The 26,911-nt window shown below is 37.8% G+C and overlaps 1 protein-coding gene across 1 annotated transcript; it reads left to right on the plus strand.

Annotated features, from left to right (window-relative positions):
• The first annotated feature begins 1,047 nt into the window (after window positions 1-1,047).
• AKAIN1 (A-kinase anchor inhibitor 1) lies at window positions 1,048-16,592 on the plus strand. The gene is made up of 2 exons (XM_053941755.1): window positions 1,048-1,063; window positions 16,402-16,592. Exons 1-2 carry the CDS (start codon window positions 1,048-1,050, stop codon window positions 16,590-16,592), a joined length of 207 nt encoding a protein of 68 aa, XP_053797730.1.
• Window positions 16,593-26,911: the final 10,319 nt, after the last annotated feature.

A 26,911-nucleotide genomic window follows, 5' to 3' on the forward strand; every position in this document is an offset into this window, starting at 1 on the left:
TTCTATAATTTGCACTGATAATGTTTTTCAAAATCACTCTTGCAAGTTAGGCTTAAAGAGGAGAGTTAGTTTTTGTAAAGCTTGTCCCATCTGGCTGTGTGTTTCTCACTTCTGTTGTAGAAGTTCATGGTCCAAAGGAAATCTGATTATGGGTTGTACAAACAAAAGTAAATTAAACCTGAAACAGAAAAGATGGTAAGAAATTTTAAGTAGTCTTCTGCTGTTGACCCTCATCATCTTTATTTTATTACTATTCATTATTTTCTTTACTGTTTTGCCTTGATGTCATCTTTTATATACCGAAATATTCATGTTGCCTCTTAAAGTGCTGATGTTGGGTACAGCTGGGTTAACGGGCCTGTGAAATCAGAGTATAAATTCCTCAGCATCTGAGTTTTTGGAATCAAAAATGCTGTGACAAAGTACGGTATTGCTGAAGCCTATTACCAGTGGTGTCAGCTTGCAGTGAAAGCAGCGCACCCCAAAATGTCAGACAGTGGGACTGTTGTCGAGAGGGGTAATTAGGAACAATTAGCCAGTCTCCCTTGCCGGGCAGATCGCTGTTGCCTTTCTCCTTTTTGCCCTTACCCCTGCTGCCACTTCAGGGTAAGGAGTTATGGCAATGATGGTTCCCTGGGGGGCGGGAGAGAGAGAGAGAGGGGGGGAGAGTGTGTGTGTGTGTGTGTGTGTGTGTGTGTGTGTGTGTGTGTGTGTCCGTGTCCGTGCGGGCGCTCCGGCCCCCTCCCCGCCCCGCCGCATTGTGGAGGGAGGGACCGCGGCCGCCTCCGCCGCCGTGCGGGGCCGGGCGCTGTCCGTAGTGCTGAGCCCGGCGGGCCCGGGAGCTGTCCGTGGTGCTGATCCAGCAGAGCCGGGCGCTGTCCGAGCTGCTGAGCCCGGCGGGACGGGCGCTGTCCGAGGTGCTGATTCAGGAGGGCCAGGGAGACGTCCGGGTGCTGATCCCAGCGGGGCCGGGAGCTGTCCGAGGTGCTGATCCCAGCGGGGCCGGGAGCTGTCCGAGGTGCTGAGCCGTGCTGCCCGGGCGGCACCATGGTTTTCGCTCCAGGTAAGGGCAGCTGCATCCCGATCCCAGCCGGGTAGCCTCGCAGGAAGGCCCCGGCCGTGCCAGAGAGCTGCTGCTGGGAATGGGTAATGGGTGAGGCAGAGCTGCCAGCAGGCAGGAGCAGGTAGGTTCAAAGGAGGTGGTTTAGCTTAGGATTTCTTTAGCTGTGGATCCAAAGGTTACAGGAGCCTCCTGTAGAAGTGTGCGGGGTGCTGTGCTTGTCAGACTGTACTAAAGGGTCACGAAGGGGGATGTGGCCTTTCAGCGACTGGAGAGTGAGTCCCCCTCTGCACCCACACTAGTGGCTGCCAATATGACCATCCCTGAAACTCATGGAGATAATTTACAAATTTCACTTTCTCTTTCCTCCCCCTCAAAACAAAATAAGTATTTGCAAGAAAGAGAACAGAAAGTTTGGTTAGTCCAGTTTTTACTGGAACAAAATTGAAGATTTCAGCAGTTCATGTCTAATGTGAGATCTCACTGTATAAGAGTGCAGAATCTCTAGTGCATAGTATACTTTTGTGTTAACCCATAAAAGAAGCAAAACTACCAGCAATTTTTAATTGGATTTGGTACATTCTGCTTGGAAATAGGCAGTTGGTTCTTCAGAAAAGGATGAGAGGAATGAGATGCCCAGTAGCTCCAGGGTGTAAATGTAAGTCATGCGTAATATCTTCTGTAGGGACATGACTTGAAAATAACTTCATTAAAGATGTATGACTTTCAGTAAAATAGTGGGTCAACAGAAAAGAGAAAGTAAATGCTGACAATGAATCACTATTAATACCTTTGTTTTGCAAAGCTAAGAGAAGTTTTATCTTCCATGAAATTCTATATCCAGTCTCTGAAAGGGTAAGAATCCAAAAGCTTTACACTTTCATATATTAAAAAAAAAAAAAAAAAAAAAAAAAATCTTGGGACTGACTTTGCTAACCCAATTCAGTTTAATTTTTTGAAAAAAAATGTTATCACTTTTCAACAATCTCATTCATTTTGTCTATTTAACTGCCTGGTTGCTCTCTAATTTCATATGTTCATGTTTACATTGTGTTCTGAAATTGGGAACAAGTTATTTATCTTAATAGAATGGTCCACTGCTTTTTGTGATGCACCTTTCAGCATTAGTGGCTCTTTTCTGAACTCCTTTTGTCTGTCCCATTGTCACCATTAACTGTACAAGTTTTTGAAATGCTCTGTGGGGCTGGAATACTTCAGGAAGAGATTACTGCTAAAATAATGAAAACATACACATTTTTTTTCTCCAAAGGCTGACAAAGAACAAACCCCAAAGCTCATTAATAAGTGCATGAATTGTTTTTTTCACAACTGTAATCCATAGATGGAAAAGAAAATCTTATGTCCAAAACTGTTTTATGTAGTCATTCTTCAGTTTTCCTTTACTCAAAGAAAAGCCTATGGTCTCCTTGCAAATGTCACCATAAAAGACATAGGGCAACTAAATTTGTAAATCTGTAAAGGGAATTTGTAAAAGAGATGATAAAACAATCTATTGGTGTCAAACAGAGCAAGCCTGAATAGATTCCAATTTTTATTGCTTTTCTTCCCTACAAATCAGCTCTGCCCTGGCATTTTCTCTTCACCAGATATTAAAAACAAACAAACAAACAAACAAAAACCCTAAGAGGTTTATGCATCTTTAGCATCTTCATAGTACTTAAGGCCATATGATGTAAAAATACTATAAGTCTACTAAGAAACTGACTTTCATTTCTTCAGTCAACTTTCTGATTTTATCTCACTATGATGAATGACCTCATTTTCTGTTCCATTTATTTGTTGGGGTATGAAGGGAGAGTAAGTAAAAGATTTATCTAACTGTAAATGGTTAGGGTCAGAATGATAAGCTTCCAGGATGGGATAGAAAAAAGAAAACAAAACAATCAAGAGGAAATTCTCCTCCAGAAACAAAAAACATGGAAGTAGTTTACCGGACAACAAAGATAAGATTTTGCAGATGAATAAGATGATCGTCCTTTTCTTAAGGTCTTGGATGTTATTTCAGAACTCTGAATAAATGGGCTGTATTTATAAACTATTAAGTAGAAGCAGCTTATCAAGTTTAAATAACTTTTAAAAAGGTGAAGCCTACTGACTATTTACTGAATACATACTTTCCTGTTAATCTTCAACTCCCTAAAACTTACATCTCCTATGTTGAAAAAATAACAAAACAAAGCAGCACAAAAACAAACTATCTCCAAAGAAGCCTAACTATTACTGAGATAGATAGATAGATAGATAGATGAAAATATTATAAAATGGCGAGTATTCCATGCCAAAATAGAATCTCCTGGCTCATTTTAGACAGTGTACTGCCATTTGTAGGTATGCAAAATATATTCTTCATTTTCTTCATTTATTAATATTTTCCTTCCATTTTAAAATTAACATTGAGACTGTTCCAGAAAAGGAATTAAGGGTGCATTTTTTCTTTTCTTGGTTTAATTTGACTGGGGCTTCATTGAACTGTCTTGTGCTTATTGATTAATGATATGCTGATGTATAGGAAATGCAGTCCAAACTCTGTGAGATGTCTGAGCATTCATTTTCCTGGATAATTCACACATGTTGTGCTGCCCTTAGAATGGGGGCATGAAATTCACACAAGCTACGCATTACAAGGTTTAGTTTCTTTACTTTTTCTGAACTGAAATGCTTTAGGCAGTTTGAGAAGTGAATAACAATGTATTATTTTAAATTGCATGTAAGGATGGACGTACATATGAGACTGCAGTAGAGAAGCATGAAATTTCAAGGATTAGATCAAAAAGCAGAGGAAGTCATAATTTTTAATTGGCAGATCTTATTAATTTTTTTTAAATTTTCTTTAGAAGAGAATGTATTACAGAATTTAAAAAAATATCAATGTGAGATTAGCCTATAAAATATTGGTAACTATAAATAATTCCACAGATTAAAGATATGCCATTGTGAGGTAGGAGATGAAGAGGTATTAAATCATTTATTTGTTCTAACCCATTAATAAAAATTAGATTATGCAGCAAGGTTTCTGCTTGCTCTGTACAAAGCTGTGATTTTTTTTTGTTTATTTGTTTGTTTGTTGGCATAGTTTATTTTAGAAAGGAATCCATTTTGAACTGAATACCTCAAGAAAGATTGGAATATTTACATTGACAGGTTGTTTCAGGTCAAACATTCCCTTTCTTAAACTTATGTCTGCTTTGAATTGTGTGATTTTATCTTTCAGGTGAATCTTGTTATTTGTCAGTGTAATTTGAAGAATTCCTTTTACCTGACAGTTTCACTATAACTAGAAACTCAGATGCTTTACTCAACACCCTATAGTTCTAAAAGAAGGAGGAAGATATAGAATTAATTTTTGTATCAATATTTTTGTGTTAAAAAAATGTGTGAACACAAAATTTAAAGATAGACATTAGAGAAGTCAGAATGTTCATAGCTCAGTGCCTTTTTCGTGCAACAGCAACACCAGTAGGCTTTCAAAAAGCTTTTCATCAGTGCAGCTGTTCGTAACATTTTTAAGCTGGGAGCAACACTGCAGACTTGTATAATGACACTGAAGATCAGAAATGCATCCTGTACCAAACATTTTAGGAATCTCATTACACTGCAATTGAAGACATAGCAGCTGCATACTGAAACAGATGTTCTTACTGGTCTGAATAGTCCTGATCTTCTCCAGTGGAAAAGCTGGGATAACAACAACCTGTTGTATTGCAGAATGTGAAGATATGAAATTTCTTGATATAATTTTTCTTTGTTTGATTATAGTGTTACAGGTACTATTACAGATTCCTGACCACAATACCCAGATCAAGACAGTATGGAAGGGCCTGTTCATGAATGCAAAAATTGCTATCAATAACTTTACTTCTTTGAAGGTACCCTGTTGTGGGATATCTCCAGTGTTTGTGCTGACTGTGGTACTCTGGCACTCAGTTATGAAGTGTCTTTCATCCATGAGAACAAGACAGGACACAGTCCTTGTCCTTATTAACTGCTGTGCTACATTCTGCTAATGCTCTAAGTTTTGCAGTCCCCCCAAAAAATCCCTAAAAAAAATGTAAAAGTGTATACATATAGAAATCTTATTTGATAGCTTCATGTTGATAAAGTCCACGTGTAAGACATAATTTAAAAGTGAAAAACAAAACTATTTGCCAACCTCATGCAGTCTGATATAGTGGAGGTTTTGTCCAGTATTTGTTATGGTTGTTAGTGAGTATGGAGGCCAGTTGCTGCCCAAAAGTGTCTGAAAGCATTTACAGCTCTCAACAGTAGTTCAAAGTGTTTGCCACCTGGTAGGAAGAAATCATATAGGAGGAAATTCCTTATTCTCTTTTGCTGAAGAAAAATGTTTCTTGTGCTGACCTTTTCCCAGTGACACATTGATCTTTCCCCTGCTGTGAAACTCCACTAACAAACCTCATTAGTGAAGTGAAAGAAATTTAGTTCATAGATATTCAGAAACGTGATGAAATTAGTAAGTTAAGAAAATAATCAACAGTCCTAGGTACAACCTTTCTTTAAAGTATGAATCAATATTGCGTTTAAAAATGGCACAGAATTTATTTTTTCAAATAATTTTTAACAGAACTGAAGGCTTGAATAAGTGAGGCTGGCACCTTTCACTTCGCTGTCACTGGATTGAATCCTATTCAGGTTAGGTGTGAGAAGAATTGTGTTGTCACAGTGGCTGTGTATGGCCTATATTGAAGGAGTTGTTCATACTTGGGGGATAGTGGTAATAAGTGATATAGTCCTTATTAACATCCATACTGGAACTGTTTATTGAGCAGGAAAGTCAAATTGTGAATGTAGAAAAGGAGTGAGTTACACTGACCTCTAGAGTTTGTTCGTCCAAGTCATTATTCTTGCAGGTGAATTGCTCTCTTGTACTTATTATAGACATAAATAATATCATTCCAATCTTATCAGTTTTATTGTGCTAATGGAAATAAATGCCCTTACAGTAAAATACAGTGAAAGATAGATTTTTTTCTATACCTCCAATCTTGTCTATTAAAGATTTTTTTAAGGATATAATTGTATTATGTTACAAATACTAGGTTAAGCAAAAATAATTTGCAAGCAATGCATTTAAATTTATTTATAGCTTTTGTGAAGTTTTTGGATGCCAACTGCATCATGTTTTTTACATAATAACTTAAAAGATTCTACAGAACTTTAGTGGATGTCAATTGGAACAGAGTCTTTACTGATGTTAGCAGAGATGAAAAGCAGACCTGAATAGCCCTAAAGTGCTTCAGGTTCCTTTAGAGTGCATTGCCATGGAAGTCAGGAGAGGTGAGCTCTGTGTTGCTGTTGTCTGCCCTTGCAAATCCTGTAGTTGTGTTTCCAGAAGATGCTGTCTTCCTTCCTTCAAGAGAATTTGAATTTTTTTTGCCTGAAGAAGTAAATTGAGCTATGTTCTACTCAGACACTTCACTAGTGGTGAGGCAGACATACCCTCCTGTGGATTACTTGTGTTTGCTTTACTTTGTAGTATGTATATTTGATAGAATAACCAACCCTATATTTTCTGTCTTTGGGCAGTGAATCCACTCATGATTTATCAGTACAGAGGGGGTCCATTAACATTTCTGTTAAATACCTGTAGGTTGACATTACATTTTGTCTTGAAGTAAGTTTTCTTAATATAGCAGAAAATATTTCTCTGGGAAGAGAGAGAATCAGTTCCAAGAATGGAAAACAACTTGTGATGGCATCCTGTTGTAGAGAGATTCTGTCAAGATTACAGCTATGAAATTAAAAATACCAAAAAAGGGTTTTGCTCTTTAAAGATGCCTTTTAGGTTTATATAATCTTTGATTTACTTTCTGTCATGACTTTGTGTATATACATGCATGTGCCTAAGGGAAATGTGTATTTCCCCAGGGAAATGGTCACAGCACCAAGCCTGACAGAGTTCAAAGGTATTTGGACAACACTGTCAGGCACATGGTTTGACTCTTGGGGATTGTCCTAAACAGGGCAGGAGTTGGACCCAATAATCCTGATGGGTCCCCTCCAACTCAGCGTATTCTGTAACTCTGCAATTCTACATATACGAATACAAATAAATAAGTATATATAATCTCAGCCTCAGTTGCTAATAGCTGTATTTACAGCTTTCATACTCCACTCACATTCTACCATAAACAGGAAATTTTTTCTGTACTGCTGTGCATGTGCAAATTTATGGCTTTTTTTGGGGGAATGATGTTTTTCCTTGGGGGATTTTATTGTGGGGTTTGGGGTTTATTTTAGAGCTAGAGAAGAGCTCTGCTTCACCTGACATTTGGCCAGACAATTTTTGACTTTGAATAATCTGGTATAAATTGAAATATATGTAAAATGTAGCAGGATGTTTTCACTGGCTAAAGCAGAATGTTTGCTGGCTTTTTACAGGTTATGTAACCTTTCCCCTATTTTCTACACTTAAAAAAGAAAAGCAGGTTCAAATATTGCAACTTTTAATTAACCCGTATGTAGTTCTTTAAGATCCACAAAAAGTTGTAGAAAAGCAAAAACAGCAGCTAGCAAAATAAATTCCCATTGAAAACTTGCCCTTTGCTTATGCTCTGCTGTGGTGGATGTTGTAAGTCTTCTAAAACAAAAGCTGTTTTTCAATGGGGGTCAAAATGAGCTTTTTGATACAGATTCAGAAGACCTACATAAACGTTATCTAGATTTCTGTGCTTAATGTTTTCTTTTTAGATAGGAATCTCTGAGCACCTGTACTGTAGAAAATAGAAGGCAGAGGGGGTCAGATGATGAGTGGTCCCCACCTTGGGACTGGTGCTCTTTGATCCCTTCATCAATGACACAGGCAGTGGGATTGAGTGCACCCTCTGCAAGTTTGCAGATGACACGAAGCTGAGCTGTGCAGCCGGCCTAGCAGAAGAATGGGATGCTGTCCAGAGGGACCTGGGCAAACTTGAGGACCTCATAAAGTACAACAAGTCCAAGTGCAAAGTACTGCACATGGGTTGAGGCAATTTCAGAGATGAGCATAGACTGGGAGAAGTGCGGCAGCTACCTGCCAAAACCTCAAGCAGCTGAGAAGCGCCGGCTAGCGCTGCCTTTGTGAGGCCGGGTGGTCGCCACGTGAGCGGGCACTCCAGGGTTATGGCGTCTGCCTCCCTGGTAGTGCTGAGCGCTGCGGCGTGGGTAACATAGCTTTGGTAGCTTCACGCTGAGAGGAGGCGAAGGGACGAGAGAAGGACACTTTGTTTGCGAGCCCTAAGAACTTTTATTCCCCCATGCGTGGTCAGAACAAAATGCTCTCAGAGCAATGCAATGCAAAATGCTGGAGAGCAAAGAACGACAACAGGTTAAGTAGGAGGTGGGTGGACAGGGGTGGAAACCTGGCTCACCCAATGGGGACAAATGATAGAGAAATGACAGAGATTATAACAACCAATGGTAACATAACAGAGGTGGGTACAGAGTCTTGGGACAAATAGAAAGGCTAAAGTGGGGTGATTGATACAGAACTTCCATGAAGAAGCTGGGGGTGGTTACTCGATTGACACTGAACAGCGAGTGACAACCCCTGACTGACAGAACCAAACAAGGTGAAAACAGGGAGAGGTGAGAAGATTGACAGGTAACTGTGGATCTGAGTGGCAGGAACTTTCAGGGTAAACAACTTGGAGCAAGCCACTGTGAGGGAAAAATAGGGAAGTACAAGGAACAAACCTAACTAACATTAATAAAACCCCTAGCTGAATCAACCCAGCCTACAACAGAGAACTCATTGAAAGCAGCCATGATGAGAAGGTCTTGGGGCTACTGGTGGATGAAAAACTGGATGTGAGCCAGCAATGTGCTGTTACAGCCCCGAAACCCAACCATATCCTGGGCTACATCAAAAGTAGTGTGCCCAGCAGGTCAAGGGAGGTGGTTCCCCTACTCCTCTCTGGTGAGATCCCACCTGTAGTGCTGCATCCAGCTCTGGTATCCCCAACACAAGAAGGGCATAGACCTTTTAGAGTGAGTTCAGAGAAGAGGAAAAAAAGATAAACAGAGGGCTGGAGCACTTCTCCAATGAAGGCAGTTTGAGAGAATTGGGGTTGTTCAGCTTGGAGAAGGGAAGACACTGGGGAGACCTTCAGGGAGCCTTCCAGTGCATAAAAAGGGCTTATAAAAAACAGGGAGAGTGACATTTTTATGTGGGCAGATAGTGATAAAACAAGGGGGAATGGTTTTAAACTGAAAGAGGGAAGGTTTAGATTACATATTAGGAAGAAATTCTTCACTATGAGGATGGTGAGGTACAGAAACAGGTTGCCTAGAGAGGTTCTGGATGCCCCATGGCAGGGGGTTTAGAATTAGATGTTCTTTAAACTCTCTTCCAACCCCAACCAATCTACAAGTCTATGATATGGATCACCTGTATCTGTGCCACTGGACCTCTCCCACCTTGGAAGAATTACAGCTTTTGGTGTAGAGAGGTTTCTTATTTTAGTATTTGAAATGTGTTCTCTAAAAGAAGTAGGAAAATTGTGCAAATGAAGAGAATACAAATTTTTCATTAACATTGAAGCAGCTGGTCCCAGATGCTCTTTAGGGAATATCTTCTTTTTAATACACTGAACTGCAGCCTAAGACTCAAAACCCCTGTTAAATTAATCTTAGTTTACAGTATTAAATCCAGAAATATTCCTTTTGGGACCAAAATCTGAGTATCACTTTTATAGGTTTGGGTGTGGCAGAATTGTCAGTGACTAGTATTTTGAACTATGTTCAGTCTTCAAAGCTGAAAGACGCAGTCCTTAAGGAGTGAATTTATTCCTATATGTGAAAATACCTAGAAAATATATGGATTGAAGTGTATAATCTGGCTTTACTTAATATTATTGAACTATGGCAAGAAATCTTACTAAAACATTGAAAAAATGCTTAAGCATAGATAGGTCTCAGCAATCTCCTAATCTAAAAAAATTAATTTTCACTGGCATATTTCAAATAGTGTGGAATAACTTGCCGGAGTCTGTAAAAAGATAGCTTTATATAGGAAAAAAAAAAAAAAAAAGAAAGAAAAAAAACAAACAAAAAAAAAACACACCAAAAAAACAAAGAGAATGCCAGATATTCTTATCTCTTAAGAAAGAATAAAAACTCAGTGGGAAAAAAAATTACTAAACCTGAGCTAAGATATATAGCTAATGTCTGAAAAAAAAGGTACAATGAAGTATTGCTCTGTAGATATTAGTATGTCCTTTGAGAAAGCTTATCTAAATTTCTGCTCTTCTCTTTTGCTCTTATATTCCTCCTCCATTTGTATTCAGAGCAGAGTTATTCCAGCTTCATTCTTAAAATCTATTTTGAAGAGCAAAGTAGTCTGTGCTGCCCCCCTTTATGATACAATTCCCCTTCCATGCTTGTTGGACAGCAGGAATTGGGAATGAGGTTAGGTCAGAAAATAAACCTGGAACTGAACCTCAGCTTTTCTAGGGAAAGTCAGTGTTGCAATCCCCTGCACACAGCATGTCAGGAAATTGGAAAAACACAGGATACTACATTAAGGTACTTCAGGCATTTCTGATATGTTCAGTGTCCTCTCTTCTTCCTCAAGGAATCAGGGTAAGTGAGTATTGCCTCCTGATGCTTGACAGCTATTAGTCAGGACCTCACTGGGCTCTATTTTAGAGCACAAGAAATGGTACTGGACAGAATTAACTCTAGTACAGTTAAGAATACATTTATTACATTTTTTTTTTTTTAAGATTAAATTTACAACTTCATTGTAGGACCTTTTAATGAGATCTCTGAGTTGGCCTTGTTACTGACATTGAGACAAATTTGGTTTCTAATTCTGTAAAATAGTTTAATGACTCTCATGTGCAAAGCTGGTTTATGCACATGTGCATGTGTTGGAAAGTCTTCAGCCCTGGCTGATTGCCATGTTAATTCATTCTGGATGTAATTAACATGACTCATCAACATTTCCTGATTGTGAATCTCTTCTTCAAATGAGGCTTCTTGTGCTGAAATCCCAGCACTGTGGGAACTTAGAGGGGCAAACACTCATACCAGCACCAACCTCTAAAGCAAAATCAAAGAAGGAGATTTTTTTAACCACTTCAATTCACAAGTTACAAAATATTCGCTAGAGGAGGCTCACCTGGAACTTCCATGCTGTGGCCAACAAGATGGAGAGATGCATTACTGCCTAATGACAAAGGGAAACTAAAGAACTGAACCTGGTTTCTTGTAGAAGAATATCAATATTGATGTTACTGTTAATTATTACAACATTTGCACATACATGATGTCATTACAAACCTGCCAGGTTCTGTAAGGTTTTTCAATATCTGTGGTTTATAAACATAATAACATGCAGCTTTTTGCTGTATATGCAGCTTTTTGCTGTATACACAGCTCCCATGCATCCACACTGGACCTTCTGATGAAGTGTAATCATCACAGTCTTGTCTATTTATACTTTCGTTCCATTTAAAATTTCCATTAGTACTGTCAGCTGGGTTAAAAAAATTGCAGTAATAATTTTTAATTCCAGAGATCAGTATTTTTCTTGAATTAATAATAATAATAATTTAATTTTATTTAAAAACTAATTCTAGTTTGCAGTGCTGCAGGAAAAAAAAATCATTAATTATTGCAATCCAAAGCAATATATTGCTAAAACTAATGGTAAGTTTTTAGTTAAAGACTATACCTGCTTCTCTTATGTAAATTTGAAGAAAAATATATTTCCTTCTTGGCTCTTTCAGCTTCAAAATTGTTGCATAAATTTAAATTGTAGCTAACAGCAGAATGTATTATGCATAATTCTGAGTTTTCAATTGGTCAGGAGTTTGTTTAGGGGAATGTGATTTTTATTCTAATTTTTAGAGACAGTTAAAGTTCAAACTGGTTTATGCAACCTACAGGAAGAATAAACATTACAAGTTTTGAGGAAAGGTGAATATAAAGGTCTTTAACTCCTCCCCACTGTGTATTGACAGCATTAGTGGATCTGGGATAGACTTGTATCTTTGCAAAATCATGCCTGTCATAGCTTACCTGCATGATAATATTCCAAATAATCCTAGGAAAATGTACAGTAGGGAGCTTAGCGGTTGATTCAAACATATTACCCATTATTGAGTGTTACTTATTAGGAGTTTTTATAAAGGTGTAATAAATTTAACTTCTACCTAGCTGAAAGGAAATAGCCCCAAGGGATATCAACAGAAAGTGTGGGAGACTACTTTGATTGCAGGCTGGAAAGGAAGTGATTCAGGATACTTTGAAGAAAGTGAAGTGTAAAAATGAGAAAAGGCTCATGTGCAACCAGAGTGAATTTCCTAAACATTTGATCTCTAAATGCTTTTTCTCTAGTTATTTTTTTCCATGTATACCTTTCTAGAATATTACATAGTGTGGAAAAATCTCAGAAGATGTAAAGTCTTACACACAAGGAGTTCTTGGACTTAAACTAATATTAGTTATTCTAAATGAATACTTGGAATTTACTTCAAATGTTTTTATTCTTTTTCCAAACTTCTGCCATATTTCCCTTCATGGGGAACATCCTCAAGCAAGCCAGTTTCAAGGTACTGATACATGCCACTAATTTTAGGTAGAAGTAGAATATGTGGCTGATTCCTGCAGTCAGTCCAAGATTTTGATGTTTTTTGGCTCTCTCAAACTGTATTTGGGATTGCAGAACCAGACCAGTGTTTAAAAGTCACTTTTCAACTGCTGAAAAGTTGAAATTTTAGTTGGCATAAAATTTCTGGAGAGTAGCACCAGGTAATGAAAACATGCTAAAGAGACTTCATCATGTGTTGATGATAAAGTTGCTGCCTTGTATTTAACATCCCTTAACTGAGATATTTCAGTTCTCTATTTACAGAATTGGGATGCTGAGTATGAGGGGTGAGCATCCAAAGATAGAGAACAAGTAAAGATTTTCTAACTTTTCAAGAGAAAAATATAGTCTTTAGAGAAGGAAAACTAATAGGCAGCATCTGTTTCTGGTGTTACTCAAGTTTTTCCCAGAAATTACTTCAAATGAAGTACTTCCTATTTGTCATGGAATTTTAACTTAACAGTTATGCTTCAAATCTTAAAAAATGGTAGATAAAAATTAATTGTATTTTATCATCCTAGTAACTCTTATTTTGATTAACTAAGCACCAAACACCTAGTCAGCAGGAGCTATGCCTTTTTATTCACTTGACTGAAATTGTGCGGTTTATAAAGTGCCTAATTAATTCTATAGGCACTCAAATTTCTGCCTGGATGTCCACAGCAGTCTGTATTTCAGCAAGGTGGACATAGATATATTCCAGCTCAGCCCCTTTGGGATTCTTGTATGAGTCATCTCTGTCTCTGCTTTCCTTTCTTCTTGCTCAGAGTAGGTCCAGTGTATCAATAAATAAATGAGCTTCTGAGAAAACAACTAGCCAACTGCTTTCCTTGAAAAGAATAATTAGAAGAAGAGGATGTAATGGGGATGCTTTTTTGGGAGATTGCTGTTTACTCATTCAGGAAGTGGAAAAGTTGTGATTTATCACAGCCTAACCAGCTAAAATCGCAGGAATGGAGTAGGTTTGTGTTTGGAAGGGAGCTCTAAAGGTCATCTTGTCCAACTCCTACTCAAGCAGTGTCATATAGAACCACTTGCCCAGGATTCTGTCCTGTTGGACCACCTGTAATAGATACCATATACCCAGGGGAGCTGGATGTTTGTTTTTGACTGGTTGAAATCTCTGGCAGTCCAGCTCCTACAAATAATGGTCCCAACACAGGCTCAGACCTGGGTCAAACACAGTGTCAGATATCACTCTTCAAAATAACTATAATTTTTACTTGGTTTCTAATTTAGATGGTCCACACAAGCTGCTGATGGTCTCATTGTTCACATCACCCCAGGCCAACAGCTTTGATTATCTCTGTGTCTGAAGCCATTTATCTCTTATTATCTGGGTTGCTATCATCCTAACCATTTTACACAAATATTAATTAAGTTTATTCAAGCTGCTTCATTTCCTTTCTGTGCATACCTAAACCCTCAGAGGCTGGGCAGAGGTAGTACAGAGGTTTTGGGTTCTCCGTTCTTGGTTATCTCAGCAAATAAAAGAATCATCTAATGAGTTAGAGCTGAACAGACATACTCTACATCTCGCTTATCTCTGTGGTGCTTTCAGACAGGTTTTGATCCTGAATAAATAACTGAAAAGTCCAGGGAGAAGTGCACTAGAAATCTCTTTTTTTTCAACTGATTGTTGCTATGGATGACCTTCCTAAAATAAAAATATTTAAACATCAGATTTTGTAGTTTAATTGGCAAGGACCAAATAAATAACAAAAGATCCCTAAGGAGAGCAAACAGTAATTTTCAACAGTGATGTGCTTAATGACAGTATGTTTTCAACGATAAATTCTGGGGGTTTGTGGCTTTGATGATTGGCAATTTTTTTTACATTTCATATAACCTCATTGTCTTTTCCAACATATTCATTGGTATTTAGAATTTCATGTTTATCCCTGCTTTTGTTAATACATTATCGTCTGAAAATCAGCTGTGTTGACTGATCTTTTTCAGCCAAGCAAGAAGACTAATTAATGTGTGATAAAATGTGAGTTCATATTTGAGTAGTAAAGAATTAGCTATGCTGTATCTGTTAAGTAACATTTAATTCCATCCAAAACCACATTGTTTCAAGTGCTGAGGAGTGGAAAAAACTGAATCAGGGAAGCTGACTGTGCCAAGAATTCAAGTGATTTTTTCAGTCAGCTTTTCCAGTTTAAAACACTTTTCTATGTTTTCACAGGTTTTAACCTCTTACTTGTCTTTACAGTGATGAGTACCCCAGACCTGGACACAGTACACCAGAGTCTGACAGGAGCTGAGCACAGGGATAGAATCACCTCCCTTTGCTCCTGGCCATGCTCTTTTTGTAAAGAACAGCATAATTTCTGGGCTACAAGCCATCTCTTTTCCAGCTTTTTGTCTACCAGTATCTCCAAGTACTTCCCCACAAATCTGCTGGTAATAAATTCACCACCCAGTCTGCATTGACATCAGGCATTACTTTGACCCAGGTCCAGGACCTTGTCTCTTCTCTCAAGCATATAGCGTATTCCCTAAGGAAACAAGTGATTCTTCTTTTCTTTCTATGTTAAGTTTCCTTAAAAAAAAAAAACAAACAAAACAAAACTGAAAGAACATTGGGAATTCATTACAATTTCAGATATGCACCTCTCATAAAAGCACCTGATCTTTAATTCAGTCTGATTTCTCTCAGGACACAATTCTTAATATATGTAATTAAAACAGATAGTAAACTACAAATCCTGTGTAATGAAATACTTGAGCATAACAGTCAACTAAAAAAGAACTGAGATGAGTATCTTTAAAAACTTTAAAATCAAATCTAGTGATGTCAGTAGCACCTAGTGTAAGCATTTCAATTAGCAACTGATTTCCTATATGCCAATAATTGTATGTCAGAATTATTTTTTAATCAGTATCAGCTGTGACCATTACAGACCATTCTTTACTGTCCAAATTACCACTTATGTTAGGAGTCAAAACACTTCTAAAGAGAAACCTCTTAACATAAACTACTCTTCTTCATTACCAGATGTCAGTAGTCATACTACATTCCTTCATTTTTCTCCAGATTTTAGCACTTCAGCTAAACAAGGAAGTTTCACATAAAAATACGTATTTGACAGGTTGCCACAGAAAATGTTCTCTGTTTTACCTACAGCAATCTGAACATTTCTTAATGTTTTGCAGATATTTTTGAAAATCTATCTAAGGGTTAATCAACTGCACTAAACAAAATCTTGTACCTTGAAGTCAAATGGGATTTGATGGATGAGGGCTTTCAATCTGAAGTAAAAGTAAAAAGAAATGTTAATGAAACAGTGTTTTTTTCTATACGGTGGTGAGGGAGTACATGTCAGGCTTGCAAAATAAATTCCTATTCCCTATCCAGAAGCATAGCTCAAGTCAAAATAGATGTGAATCACAGCTGCATCAGAAAACCTTCCTTTCCTGTCTTACTGCATAACACATCTGTTCTTGTTTCAGCTGTGAAGTCACAGCTGTCCCCAGTGCTGGGGAGTGGATAATTGAGCTGTATGACTCAAAATCTCCCCCTTCATTCAGTCCTGTGGTGCTGAGCATGCACAGGCACTTTCCACCCTAATTCATCTTCTTCAGTATTGGCAGGTTTCCTATGTAATAAACTGTCCCCAGTTACTCTGTGATTTTGTTCCCCCTCCCCCTCTTTTTCTGCCCTTCATGTTTTCATGGACTAGCCCCAGATTCTTAGCTCCCTTTCTTTTTTGTTTGGCTCTGGCAGGTGAGAAGCCAGGGACGGAGCAAGATGAAGTTAAGCTGCAGATTGCCAGCAAGCAGATTGTGCAGACTGCTATCCTCCGAGCAGTGCAACAAGTTTCCCAGGAGAGCCAGCAAAAGGAGAAGCGAACAAACACCGGTACAAGCCTCCAACTAGAAAGAGGAAAACTTACCAAGAAGCATGAAAAGAAGTAAAGGAGCTGATTGGGATTTTTCAATGCCAGTCTGCAAGTGTTTTCAGCCTTCTCTTTAGTATCAGCTGTATTGCTAGTGCAATGCTACTGCTGTAAAGCAAACCAAAGTATTATCACACCTAGACATAGGGTAAAACTGCAATAGTCCTCATCTGAGAAATATTAAGTGCATTAGATGAATGACTCCATATTTACGCAGTGCCTCTAAACAGAAACAATAACCATAGCTGTAAAAGTAGTTTCAAGCACAAGGTCTTATGATATGAGCTTATTCTAAAAAGCTTGTTGCCAGTGCACTTTCATGCTAAGTTCTGCGTGCAACATTTACGTCAGTTCAGCTGGATAAACTCTTCTCTGAGTTACTGGGTTCATTGAGGTTGTCTTTGCTGAAGAAATGATTCATTTTCAGGTGTAGCAGAATGCTTTCAGGCTCCCTTGAAGCACGGGTTTGTACTTTGATTAGACATGAACTATGTGAAATGGCAGTTTAAAGTGGATTTGGTAAGTCCTGTGAACCAGTTTATTTTTTCATCTTGGGGGAAAAAAAAAGCAATCAGTAAGACTGCAGTGACTGTGATCTATGACTATGATCATATATCTATGATCTATGTCTTTTTTTAAAAGAAGTTAAATACTGAAGTTTTAGTCTACTTATTGAAATACTTCTATACTTCTGCATAAAAATCACTTGTGCCTCAACTATTCCTTTTAATTTTCTTGGTATTGAAAGAAAAGGAACTGATGTGAAGATAAAGAGTTGGCCAGCATTTGCTCCAGTTTTGCAACTTTGCTGGGTCTTGATTTACAGAAAGTGAAGACTGAAGTGTCTTAAGAAAAAAGGAAGTTGACTATATTAATATCTTTAAGGATGAAAATATACAGTATCTGAATTCTGCCATGGTAGGTATTTCTCACCTGCTGGGTGTAAAGTGACTTTAGATATTTGCAGTTGTTACATAGATTCAAATTAAATAGCACTGCGTGAAGCTGGTAATATAGAGCTTATCCTTTCAACTGCTCTATATAGCTGAAGAAATCCATGATGTTTCTGAAAATACAAATTAAATAAATGTACCCTTCACTTTTATGCTCCCTTTGCATAATGATGACTGCACTATTATACATCTGAAATGAATAACAGTATATTTAATTCTAGAAATGGCTTGTAGCTCTGCTTCAAATGAATTCCTGTAGTAATACACCTGGAAATACAAAGATGAAGATGCCCTGAAAAACTTTCTTAATGGCTTTTCTACTCAGCTAGATGATCCTCAAAGAGACTGTGGGTTAAATAATTGGCTATTACTGTGTCCTATTGCTTGTGTTAAACAATTTTGGGATTCCTTCTCCTGGATAGAGGCTTAGTCATGAATAACCACATACTGTAATATTAAGTCTTTGTAATCTGCTTGGTTTCTTTCTTTTTTTTTTTTTTTTTTTAAATTTAACAGCACTGACTCATACAAGATAGTGATTTAGCTCAATCTTCATTCACTTAAAAATGCAAAGAGGAATTCAACATAATTGAAAGTGTTCCAAATCATCTAGTAATGAAAACTGACCTGGATTGCAAGTACACAGGTGGTCCACTTCTGTAGACACTGGGTGAATTTTTAGTCAAGTGAACTTTGAAAGGTGAAAATAGTTGGGTCTTGAGGCATGTATGTGTTTTTGTAATAGTAATTTTTTTACCATTAGCTTTTTCACCAGTTCACCTTTGTTTGGGAGGTAACTCTTTTCTAAGCACTCTTTACTTTTTTGCTCTCTGAGAGCCTAAGAAAACTGATCATGAATAAAGGCTCAGTTCTGAGGCTGATGAGCAGACAAGTCTGGTGGATGAGAGAAAGAAAACCTGTTGGAGAAACTCTGTTGGAGTGACTCTGACCACGGTGTTTGCCATGGACTCACTTACAATGCTGCAGGAAGGAGAGATATAGAACATCTCCACTTCTTTGAAATTATTTTACTTTTTTTAATGCTTTTTGTCCCCAGGCACTTGAAATATGTTTGGGTTTGGGGTTTTTTATTTTGATTGAGTGGGGTTTTTTTGGTGTGTTTTTTTTTTGGGGGGGGGGTTGGTTTTTTTGGGTTTTTTTTTTGTTTGGTTTGTTTTTTTTACTGATAATTATGATAATAACATTCATATAGTTTTGAAACTGTTTATTTGTATGTCTTTTTTTTCTTTAATTTATCATTTTGGCAAAAGAAGGATTTCAAAAACCAGTGAATCTGGGCTTTTGCCACTGCTTCATATGAGCCTATTCTGCTCCTCCTCCCACTGTGTGCTTCTACAATATCCCTTTACTGTCCCTTTGCTACTGTCCTATTAGACACTCTATTTATTACTCAACTGTTTAATAGTCATGTCCATCATTGTCAGAATACCAATGCCATCAGAAGTCTAATATCTTGGAAAATCAAAAATGGTTGGAAGCCTTGACTTGTTATATGCTTACTAGACAATCTCATGAAGTAATGTGTGCTCATGAGGTTTGTAGTAATGAATGCATTATTCAGCACAAAAAAAAGTACATATCTTAGAAATATAAGGCAATCAAAAAGGTATTTATAAGTATTTAAAACAAACTCACCACTTATTAACACTTACAGTGGTAAATAAAATATTGTACAAATATGTGAAATTATATTTATCACAACTCCAGAAGAACAGAGGAATCGTGTGTGTAGCTATCCTGCACTATGCTTGCTATGTTGTCATTCAGGTTGATTATAACAATTTTATTACCATATTGCACTCTTCTTTGTAAGGTTAATAAAGCAGCAATGCCCAAATGGAGATTCACATGGCCACAGCAGGATGTTGTAACAGATTACTAAATGCCACTGTACATCAAGTTTTTGGTCCTGTGTGGTTACACTGGAAATTCCTGCTCTAAAATAAATAAAACCAACAACTGTGACTTGGAAACAGCCATATTAATTTTTATCATTTCAGAAAAATAAAAAAGCATTCTGTGATAATACGAGTTGTAAATTCTTGGATGTTTATTCAATAGCAAACAATCATCTAGAAATCTTACTGTCTCTACTCAAGTAATGTATGATTATTTTTTTCTGGTGACATTTTTTAAGTGTCTCAGATTATAGTATGTCTACAATGGTTAGTATATAAAATTGCTATGTAACTATTCTCAATATGATTACCATGAAATATGCTGCAGTTGTTCTTTAAATGTGTGTCTATGTCAAATACACAGTTAATGTGTCATTACTGAAGGCTTTTCTTAAAAAAAAAAGTTTAATTTCAATTCGTGGAAAATATAAAAGGAAGTAAAATGAATTTATGAAAGTATATGGAATTCACCCATTCCCTTGGTTATCCACTCAATTCTTAGAAGAAATTAAATTAATGAAAACCTGACTCTTGACATAACGTAATTTTTCACAATGGGTTCCTGCAACACAGGGATCAAGTTGCCAAAACAGTTTGTGGGAGTTGGGGGGAGAACCTGAACTACTGGTAAATGTCTTCTTCACTGCTTCAGTAAGGAGTGAGCAGCAGTATTGATAGAGCCTGATAAATGGGTTTTCTCTTCATTAGGCTTTGGTGCCTCATGGTGTGGTCTGGCAGAATCTTTTTCCCTATTTTGGGGAATAGATTTTTAATTTGTGATATGTCCTACTGTTCAAAACAAGTACAAGTAAGATCTCTATTCTTTGCTTCCAGAACTTCATTCACAACACCAGGTGGACATGAATGAACTTTTGTTTTTAAAGATCATCGTCCCTGGATTTAGTCAACATGCCCAGTGATTTCTTTAATCCCTAAGACTGAATGGGTGAGCACATATATTATCTGTGTGCTCAGGAACACCAAGAAATAGATACATATTTTAAATTCATTTGCTTCTAAGCTGTTCTTGTCTGCCAGGCAGATTTTCTTTGTTTAATTAACATAAGCAGCTTTTCTTTTCTCATCATTTTTCCTCCAGTGACTTGCTACTTGGATTTTGTTATACGAGCTTGCTAGTTTTAACACTAAAACAACAATAGTTCACAATTATAGTTTGGATTTCATTAGAACCTCTGTGGTGCTACATGTTCCATTTTGGTGTGGTGTTCATCTTTTCTTTCACTAAAGATGAGTAACAATAAATGATGTTCTAAAGAAAAGGGAGTTTGTGTGGGAGTCTTAGTTGTGTTGGCATTTTTGTGGCTTCCTTTTTTCTCCTTCAGTTGCCTCTAGCAGAAGACCACATGGGGCAAATCATCATGAATCATTCACACACACCATGATAGTAGCTCAATGTAGAACTTGCACAGAAAGAGAGAAAAATTAACTCTTACATAAGCTGGAAACTGAACCCAACTATTCTAGTTGATTCTAAAATGTTAGAGTAAGACACTCCTGATAGCTTTAAGGAAAATATTCCATGTGTGCTTTGAGAGTTGAACCCCGTTTAGAAACACCAGCTAGTGAAGACTGTAATTGCTTGTTTTGTGATATGAAAATGAGTACTACTGTATTGCTCTGAAGATTTAAACGCTACCTCCTTGTGTCTGTGGAAGATTTTGATTTGTGCCTTTTGGCGAGGTGACCCATTTGCTCCTGCCCTATGGAGAGAATTAGCTGCTCTTCTGTGTGCATGTGTATTCCAGAAGGTTTAGCTCCTGTCTTCAGTTGCTACAGTAGATGCCCTTGCCTTGTATTTGCTTAGTAAACATAACTCCTACTAATGCTGTTCCCCCTCATTTCTTTCCCATGAAGCAGCTCATTCTAAAAATCCTGTTACAAGACTAACTGTAGAAGCCGTCTGCTTCCAGAAATGGGAGAGTGAATATAATAAATCTTCTTTGCCTCATTGGAGAGATATTGGCCCTTTCCCACATCTCCCTGTATGTGTTTATTTACGAAGAGGACAACTCAGTTAGCCAATGTTTCCTTGCTATCACTGGCTGATGGTTTACCCATAAAGTTTAGCCAAGTGATCTTCAATATTTCCTTCCAAGGAAAAACTGCTCCAGGAACAGTTTGCCCTGACTTGTCAGAGTTTATTAGACCCAGCTGACTTCAGCTGATGACATACATTATTTGGTTTTTTATGCCCTATAGTACAAAAGCAGACTTTCAGGTCTAGTATCTACATTGCTGAGGATCTAATAGTTTTCTTGGTACTCCACCAGCTGAAAAAGTTTATATATGTTCATAAAGTAGAACTTAAGGTAAAACTTTTCAGATCTTGTAATTCTTCCCATCATATTTCCTAGAATCATAGATACTTTTACACAACTACTTTGTTTTATTGAACATTATACTTGCTAAATCTATAGGCAGGAACAGGGAGTCTTGTTGTCCTCCTCTGTTTCAATCACTGAGAACTGCAGGGAGTGTCAGAGCTGCACTGTTTATACCAATGACCCTCTCAATTCTGAGCTGCTTTTGTGGCTCTTCTCTTCACCTCACGTTTCTTTATTTTTATGTATTCACTTCCAGAAATCAGTCAAATTAGGAGATTCACAAAAAAGGGATATGTGAGATACCAGTGGTGCAAGAACTAAGTATGTCCCCACATCATTCTCAATTTTATAGCTTTTCAGGGTCAAGAAACATTAACGTCATCAGTTCAATTAACATGGAGTAGTTACAAGGTGATTAGTTGAAGATTGAACTCAATAATCTCAGAGGTCTTTTCCAACTTAAAGGATTCTGTGATTCTGTGAAATCAGCCCCAGGTCATACCTCCTTGTGGTAACAAGCTGAAGGAACACAAGGCTTGAATTCTCCATTTTTTCTCAGCACTTGAGACACTGGGATGCAACCAAATGAAGAGCTGTTTCCATTCAGGAGGTATACAAACTCTTCCTTCTAGTTGCTAAAGGTGGCTTCAAAGATCAGTACCTGTGTCAGGTGACAGCTTGCTCATCACTGTCCTCAGAGGAGCTGAGTGTACAAGAAAGCAACGTCTCAAGCCAGGCTCTAGGAATAACACTTTGCAGAAGACCCTGAGCTTTCACATGATCAGGATAGCAGTATTCCTCCACAAGAAAGAGAAGCAAAACAAGACCCTCCTTCTGGGGGACTGTGTTGGTATTTTGTTCGGTTTTGTTTCATTTAAAAGAGAAAAAATTAAGACCTTGAGTGCCCCATGCTCACTACCTCACTAGCAGGCAGGAAAGCAAACACAGTACACTAGGAAACATTTCAAACAAGTTGGAAATTCAAGGCCACTCTTCAGGGTAAGTAACCTCAAAAAAAAAGCATTTTCTTCAAGGCCAAAGTAGTTACTTGACCACTGCTTTGGTAACTTGACTTGTGCCTTCAGACTTTCCCCCTCTTCCTTATACTGTAAGGAAATACTGATTTATGCAGGGTAAAGTTAACCCCCACTGTTTGGTTATTTTTGTTTTTTTCCCTGCTTATTTTTTTCTTTAATTAGGCCATACTTTTGTCTCTAAAGGTCACTTTTAAAATCTTTTTTATCTAAAAAAAATGCTTGGAAAAAAAGGATTGGGTTAGTCCTGTAATCTCTGTTTTAATCTCTGTGTTCCAGTATATCTGAGGCAACATATTTTTTCTCAATTTAGGTAAAACCCTCTGGGGTTTTTTTGCATCTTTCATTCTTTAACAATTTTCTCTGTGCCTGTGCTATGTGCAGAAGTAGGATCATAAAACCACTGCCACACTTGAATTTTGAAGCTGTGAGAACTGATGTAAAATCATCTATACTGAAACATTGCTTCCTTGAAAAAATTCCTTACTCCTGGAAATCAGATTATACAACTCCATCTGCCCTGGTAAGAATTAGGTTAACATCTATTTTGCCTGCTGGCAGGCTAGAAGACTTTTTCTTTCTTTCCTTTTTTTTTCCCCTTAGCCCTTTCAAATATCTACATCTGGGGCTATTGACATGATTATTTGGAAAGCTAAACATCCAGCTAGGGAGCATGGTGAGAGAATGAGGATTAGGATCCTAGCTGAGGTGAGGGGACTGCATATGAAACTGATGACACATAAGCCCAGGATCTGCGTGCCCTGCGACGTGGAGGTACAATAATAAACAGCCCATATCCGATGATGATGTCCGGATACTACTGCTTTCAGAGTGCAGATGGTGATGCTGTCAGGAAATATCAGCCCTCACTCTCTGAACGTCTGTCACATTTCATTAGGGTGCCCAAATGACTGTTTTCCTCCACTGCTGAGGCTCAACAAATGAGTTCTACTGCTAATTGCCATGTTCCTTATTATTTTGTGATCTTTTCACTCAAGCACCTATATCTACAGAAGCAAAAAATACTTTCACATAGGAATTTTCATGTTGTTGGTGACAACAAATCTGTCATCATGCAGGGCAATGCCAAATGCTCTGCAGAAGGCCAAAAGAAACCTGTTTTCCTCTCAGTATGCCTCTCTAGAGGAACAACACATCAGCCTAAGGCTTCAGTGTACATTTGCAGACACCCACAGGAGACAGAAAAATCCTCTTTGTTTTGTGACTGTCACTTTGGGTATTAGACTATACTGTGTCTTGCCTGTTGTCATTTTGCCTCTACCTTGGACTGAGACTCCAACAGTGGAGTCACATGGAGAACAGGGTTATAAAGGAATGTGATGAAGCCATGGCTTTGGCCTAGCTACACAAGAGCAGAACTAAAAACCCTATTTCCTGCCCAGTCTTTCTAGCATGGGGTAATAAAGCAACAGGACTGGGGCCCTGGCCTCCTCTGTTACATTTCCTTCCTTATCAAAATATAAAATGACACCACCAGACCACCAACACTGAAAGGAACAGGATAAAAGGCCATAAATGGACACAAAAGACCCTTGAAAACACCAGTCCAAACTCTGAGGGGACACTAGATCAACAGGGGTGCTCTGAGGAAACCGTTTTCCTACAGATGCACCCTACAAATCTTTATTCCTTTATGACATAAATCATGGTATGTTTTGGGATAAATGAAACAGCAGTGTCTTTTGGAAAAATAAATTACTTACTAACAGAAACTTGCCCAGACCAGAGCAGATCCTCACTACTCAGTCTTTCTTCCTGCTTTATGTGTGCGTTATGCATGGAAAAAGAGCCCTAAACCCCAAATACAGTAATTTTGCTGTAAACACTCCGTGATAGCTCACATCACACCCCCGTTAATTTTTTGGGGGTTAGGGTTAATGAATGAAAGCAGAAAGCCTGTGATGTGACATGAAACCCGCAACTAAACGTATGGGTCAGACTGTCAGAATTGTTTTCACAGTCAACTCCATCTCAGAAGTCTTGCACACTGCTCCTCATTGTTGGTGGTTTTCTGACTAGTTTTCTGCTTGTATTTGTGGGATAGAGGGACAGGTTGGTGCCAGTCTTTGTCTTTTTTAAAAAGTCTTTTGCTATTAAGGGGAAACCATTAACTTATCTGGAAACAAAGAAAACTTGTTCCGTCTGGAGCTGAAAGAAATCAAGGGGTGAGAGAGCAGCTGCACTTTTGTGCTCACAGTTGGTACATGGATAGATTCAGAAGCCGTTAGTAACTTCAAAACACAAAGATTTCTAAGGGTGTTTTCTGGAACACATCAGAACAGGAGTAGCTGATAAATATTCAGTAGGCTCTACTTTTGACAGGCAACTTTCCTGGTACTATAAATGAACTTCTTAAGATCTTACTCTCTATCACCCATAGCGGTCCCAAAATCTCTTATGAGCAGCTTCTTGGTTTAACATATATTCTCAACTGAACCACCTAGACATAAATCAATGATAGGGAGAATTTTTTTCTCTAGCAAATGGGGTAAGGGATTTTATAAGTCATCTCTTTTTGCACACTAGCTCTACCTGTCTCTGTGCAAAAAAAGGCAGCCTGCCAAGTTAGCCATTATGCATCACTCAGGGCAGATCAAAAAGAAAAGCCAAAGGCTCCAGCTGGGGTTTAGAAATTGTACATGCATATGTTTTAATTGCTTTAAAGGTACATAATGTTCCTGTAAGAACAGCACCTGGAGGGGCACTGGCTCTAGCTCATTCCCATTTTGAAGTCTGCAGTCTACCTGTTTCTAAAATTACCTTAGAAGAGTCATGTAAATAAATCAATAATTTGAATGAGCTATAGAATATTTCTCCTAGGAGCTGAGAAAATATTATTCATGGTTGCCTTTATTTCTGAAGCCAGTTACAGTTAATGAACCCAAGCTCTTAAAAATCCTGGCAGGATTCTCACCATCTTGAAAGAAGTCTGGATTTTACCCAATTACACTTCCAACACTGGCTTCAAAGCTGCAACTGCTGCTTTCACATTGTACAAATTGCAGTCCATATCTTGGCAACAAACCTTATGCAACAATGCACAATGAGCTCAGCTGAACCCAAGTTACCCATCTATGTGATCATCTGGGGTCAGTGGTGAAGTTTTCTTTGCCTGACTTCCTGAGAAAGTGAGGTTTACACGCTCGCATTAGCTGTCAGGACTTGTGCCTCCTGAAATCTTTTGTATCTGTTGGCCCATGGAATGAAACCTGACAGAAGGGTCTTGGGATGTGACACCCCTTCCTGCTCAGAGACAGAGCGTCCAGGGAAAAATAGTGGGGAAGGCTCCATTTTGAGGGATGCTTTAAGGAAAAAGTAGTTCTCCTGAGCATGCCTGAGCTACACACTTTATATATAACTTGATTACTTTAGAGCTTATTTGTAACAGGTCTTACTTCATTTTAAGACATCTCAGTACACTTGGACTTTTGGAGATTAGGGGGTTTTCTTGAAGGTTTTGAATTCTTTACATAAATTACAGGAGCACTCTTTATTTGATACCTAGACAGAAATAATATTTAAGCAAATATTTACAATATTATTAGATATTGTGATTATTATTAGATATTGTAATAGCTAAGCAAATATTTACAAAAGGCAAATATTGTCTCCATAAGTACTTTAACAAAGGAAATGAAAAATCAAAATTCACACATTTTAAAGAGAGAAAAAGAGAGTAAATTCACACATTAAAAAGGAGAGAATGATTCATTACTAAAATATGGGAAATCATTCACTGCATACACTATTCTTCGTATAAACATGGTATTTCCTGCTTTTATCAGGTTTCAATAATTCTTAAAACTTAGTAAGACACACAGACAAACCAGAAACAGTAGCTGGATTCAATTTTTTTCTCTAGTACAAAAATACACAAACGAATTACACTTCTTTCTTTTTCTTCTCCATTGCAATCATGAGTTTTAGCCAAAAGATTTATCTACAACCAAATAACTTGTTATTAATCTTTGTTGAAGCTCACTCTTCAAAGAATGCATTACATTATGTGCTGCGGCAAATACAGGTTCTGATTGGTCTTAACATCCAGAGTATGTTGTTAAGTAAA

The sequence above is a fragment of the Vidua chalybeata genome, chromosome 1 (assembly GCF_026979565.1).
Source record: "Vidua chalybeata isolate OUT-0048 chromosome 1, bVidCha1 merged haplotype, whole genome shotgun sequence".
Classification (NCBI taxonomy): Eukaryota; Metazoa; Chordata; class Aves; order Passeriformes; family Viduidae; genus Vidua; species Vidua chalybeata.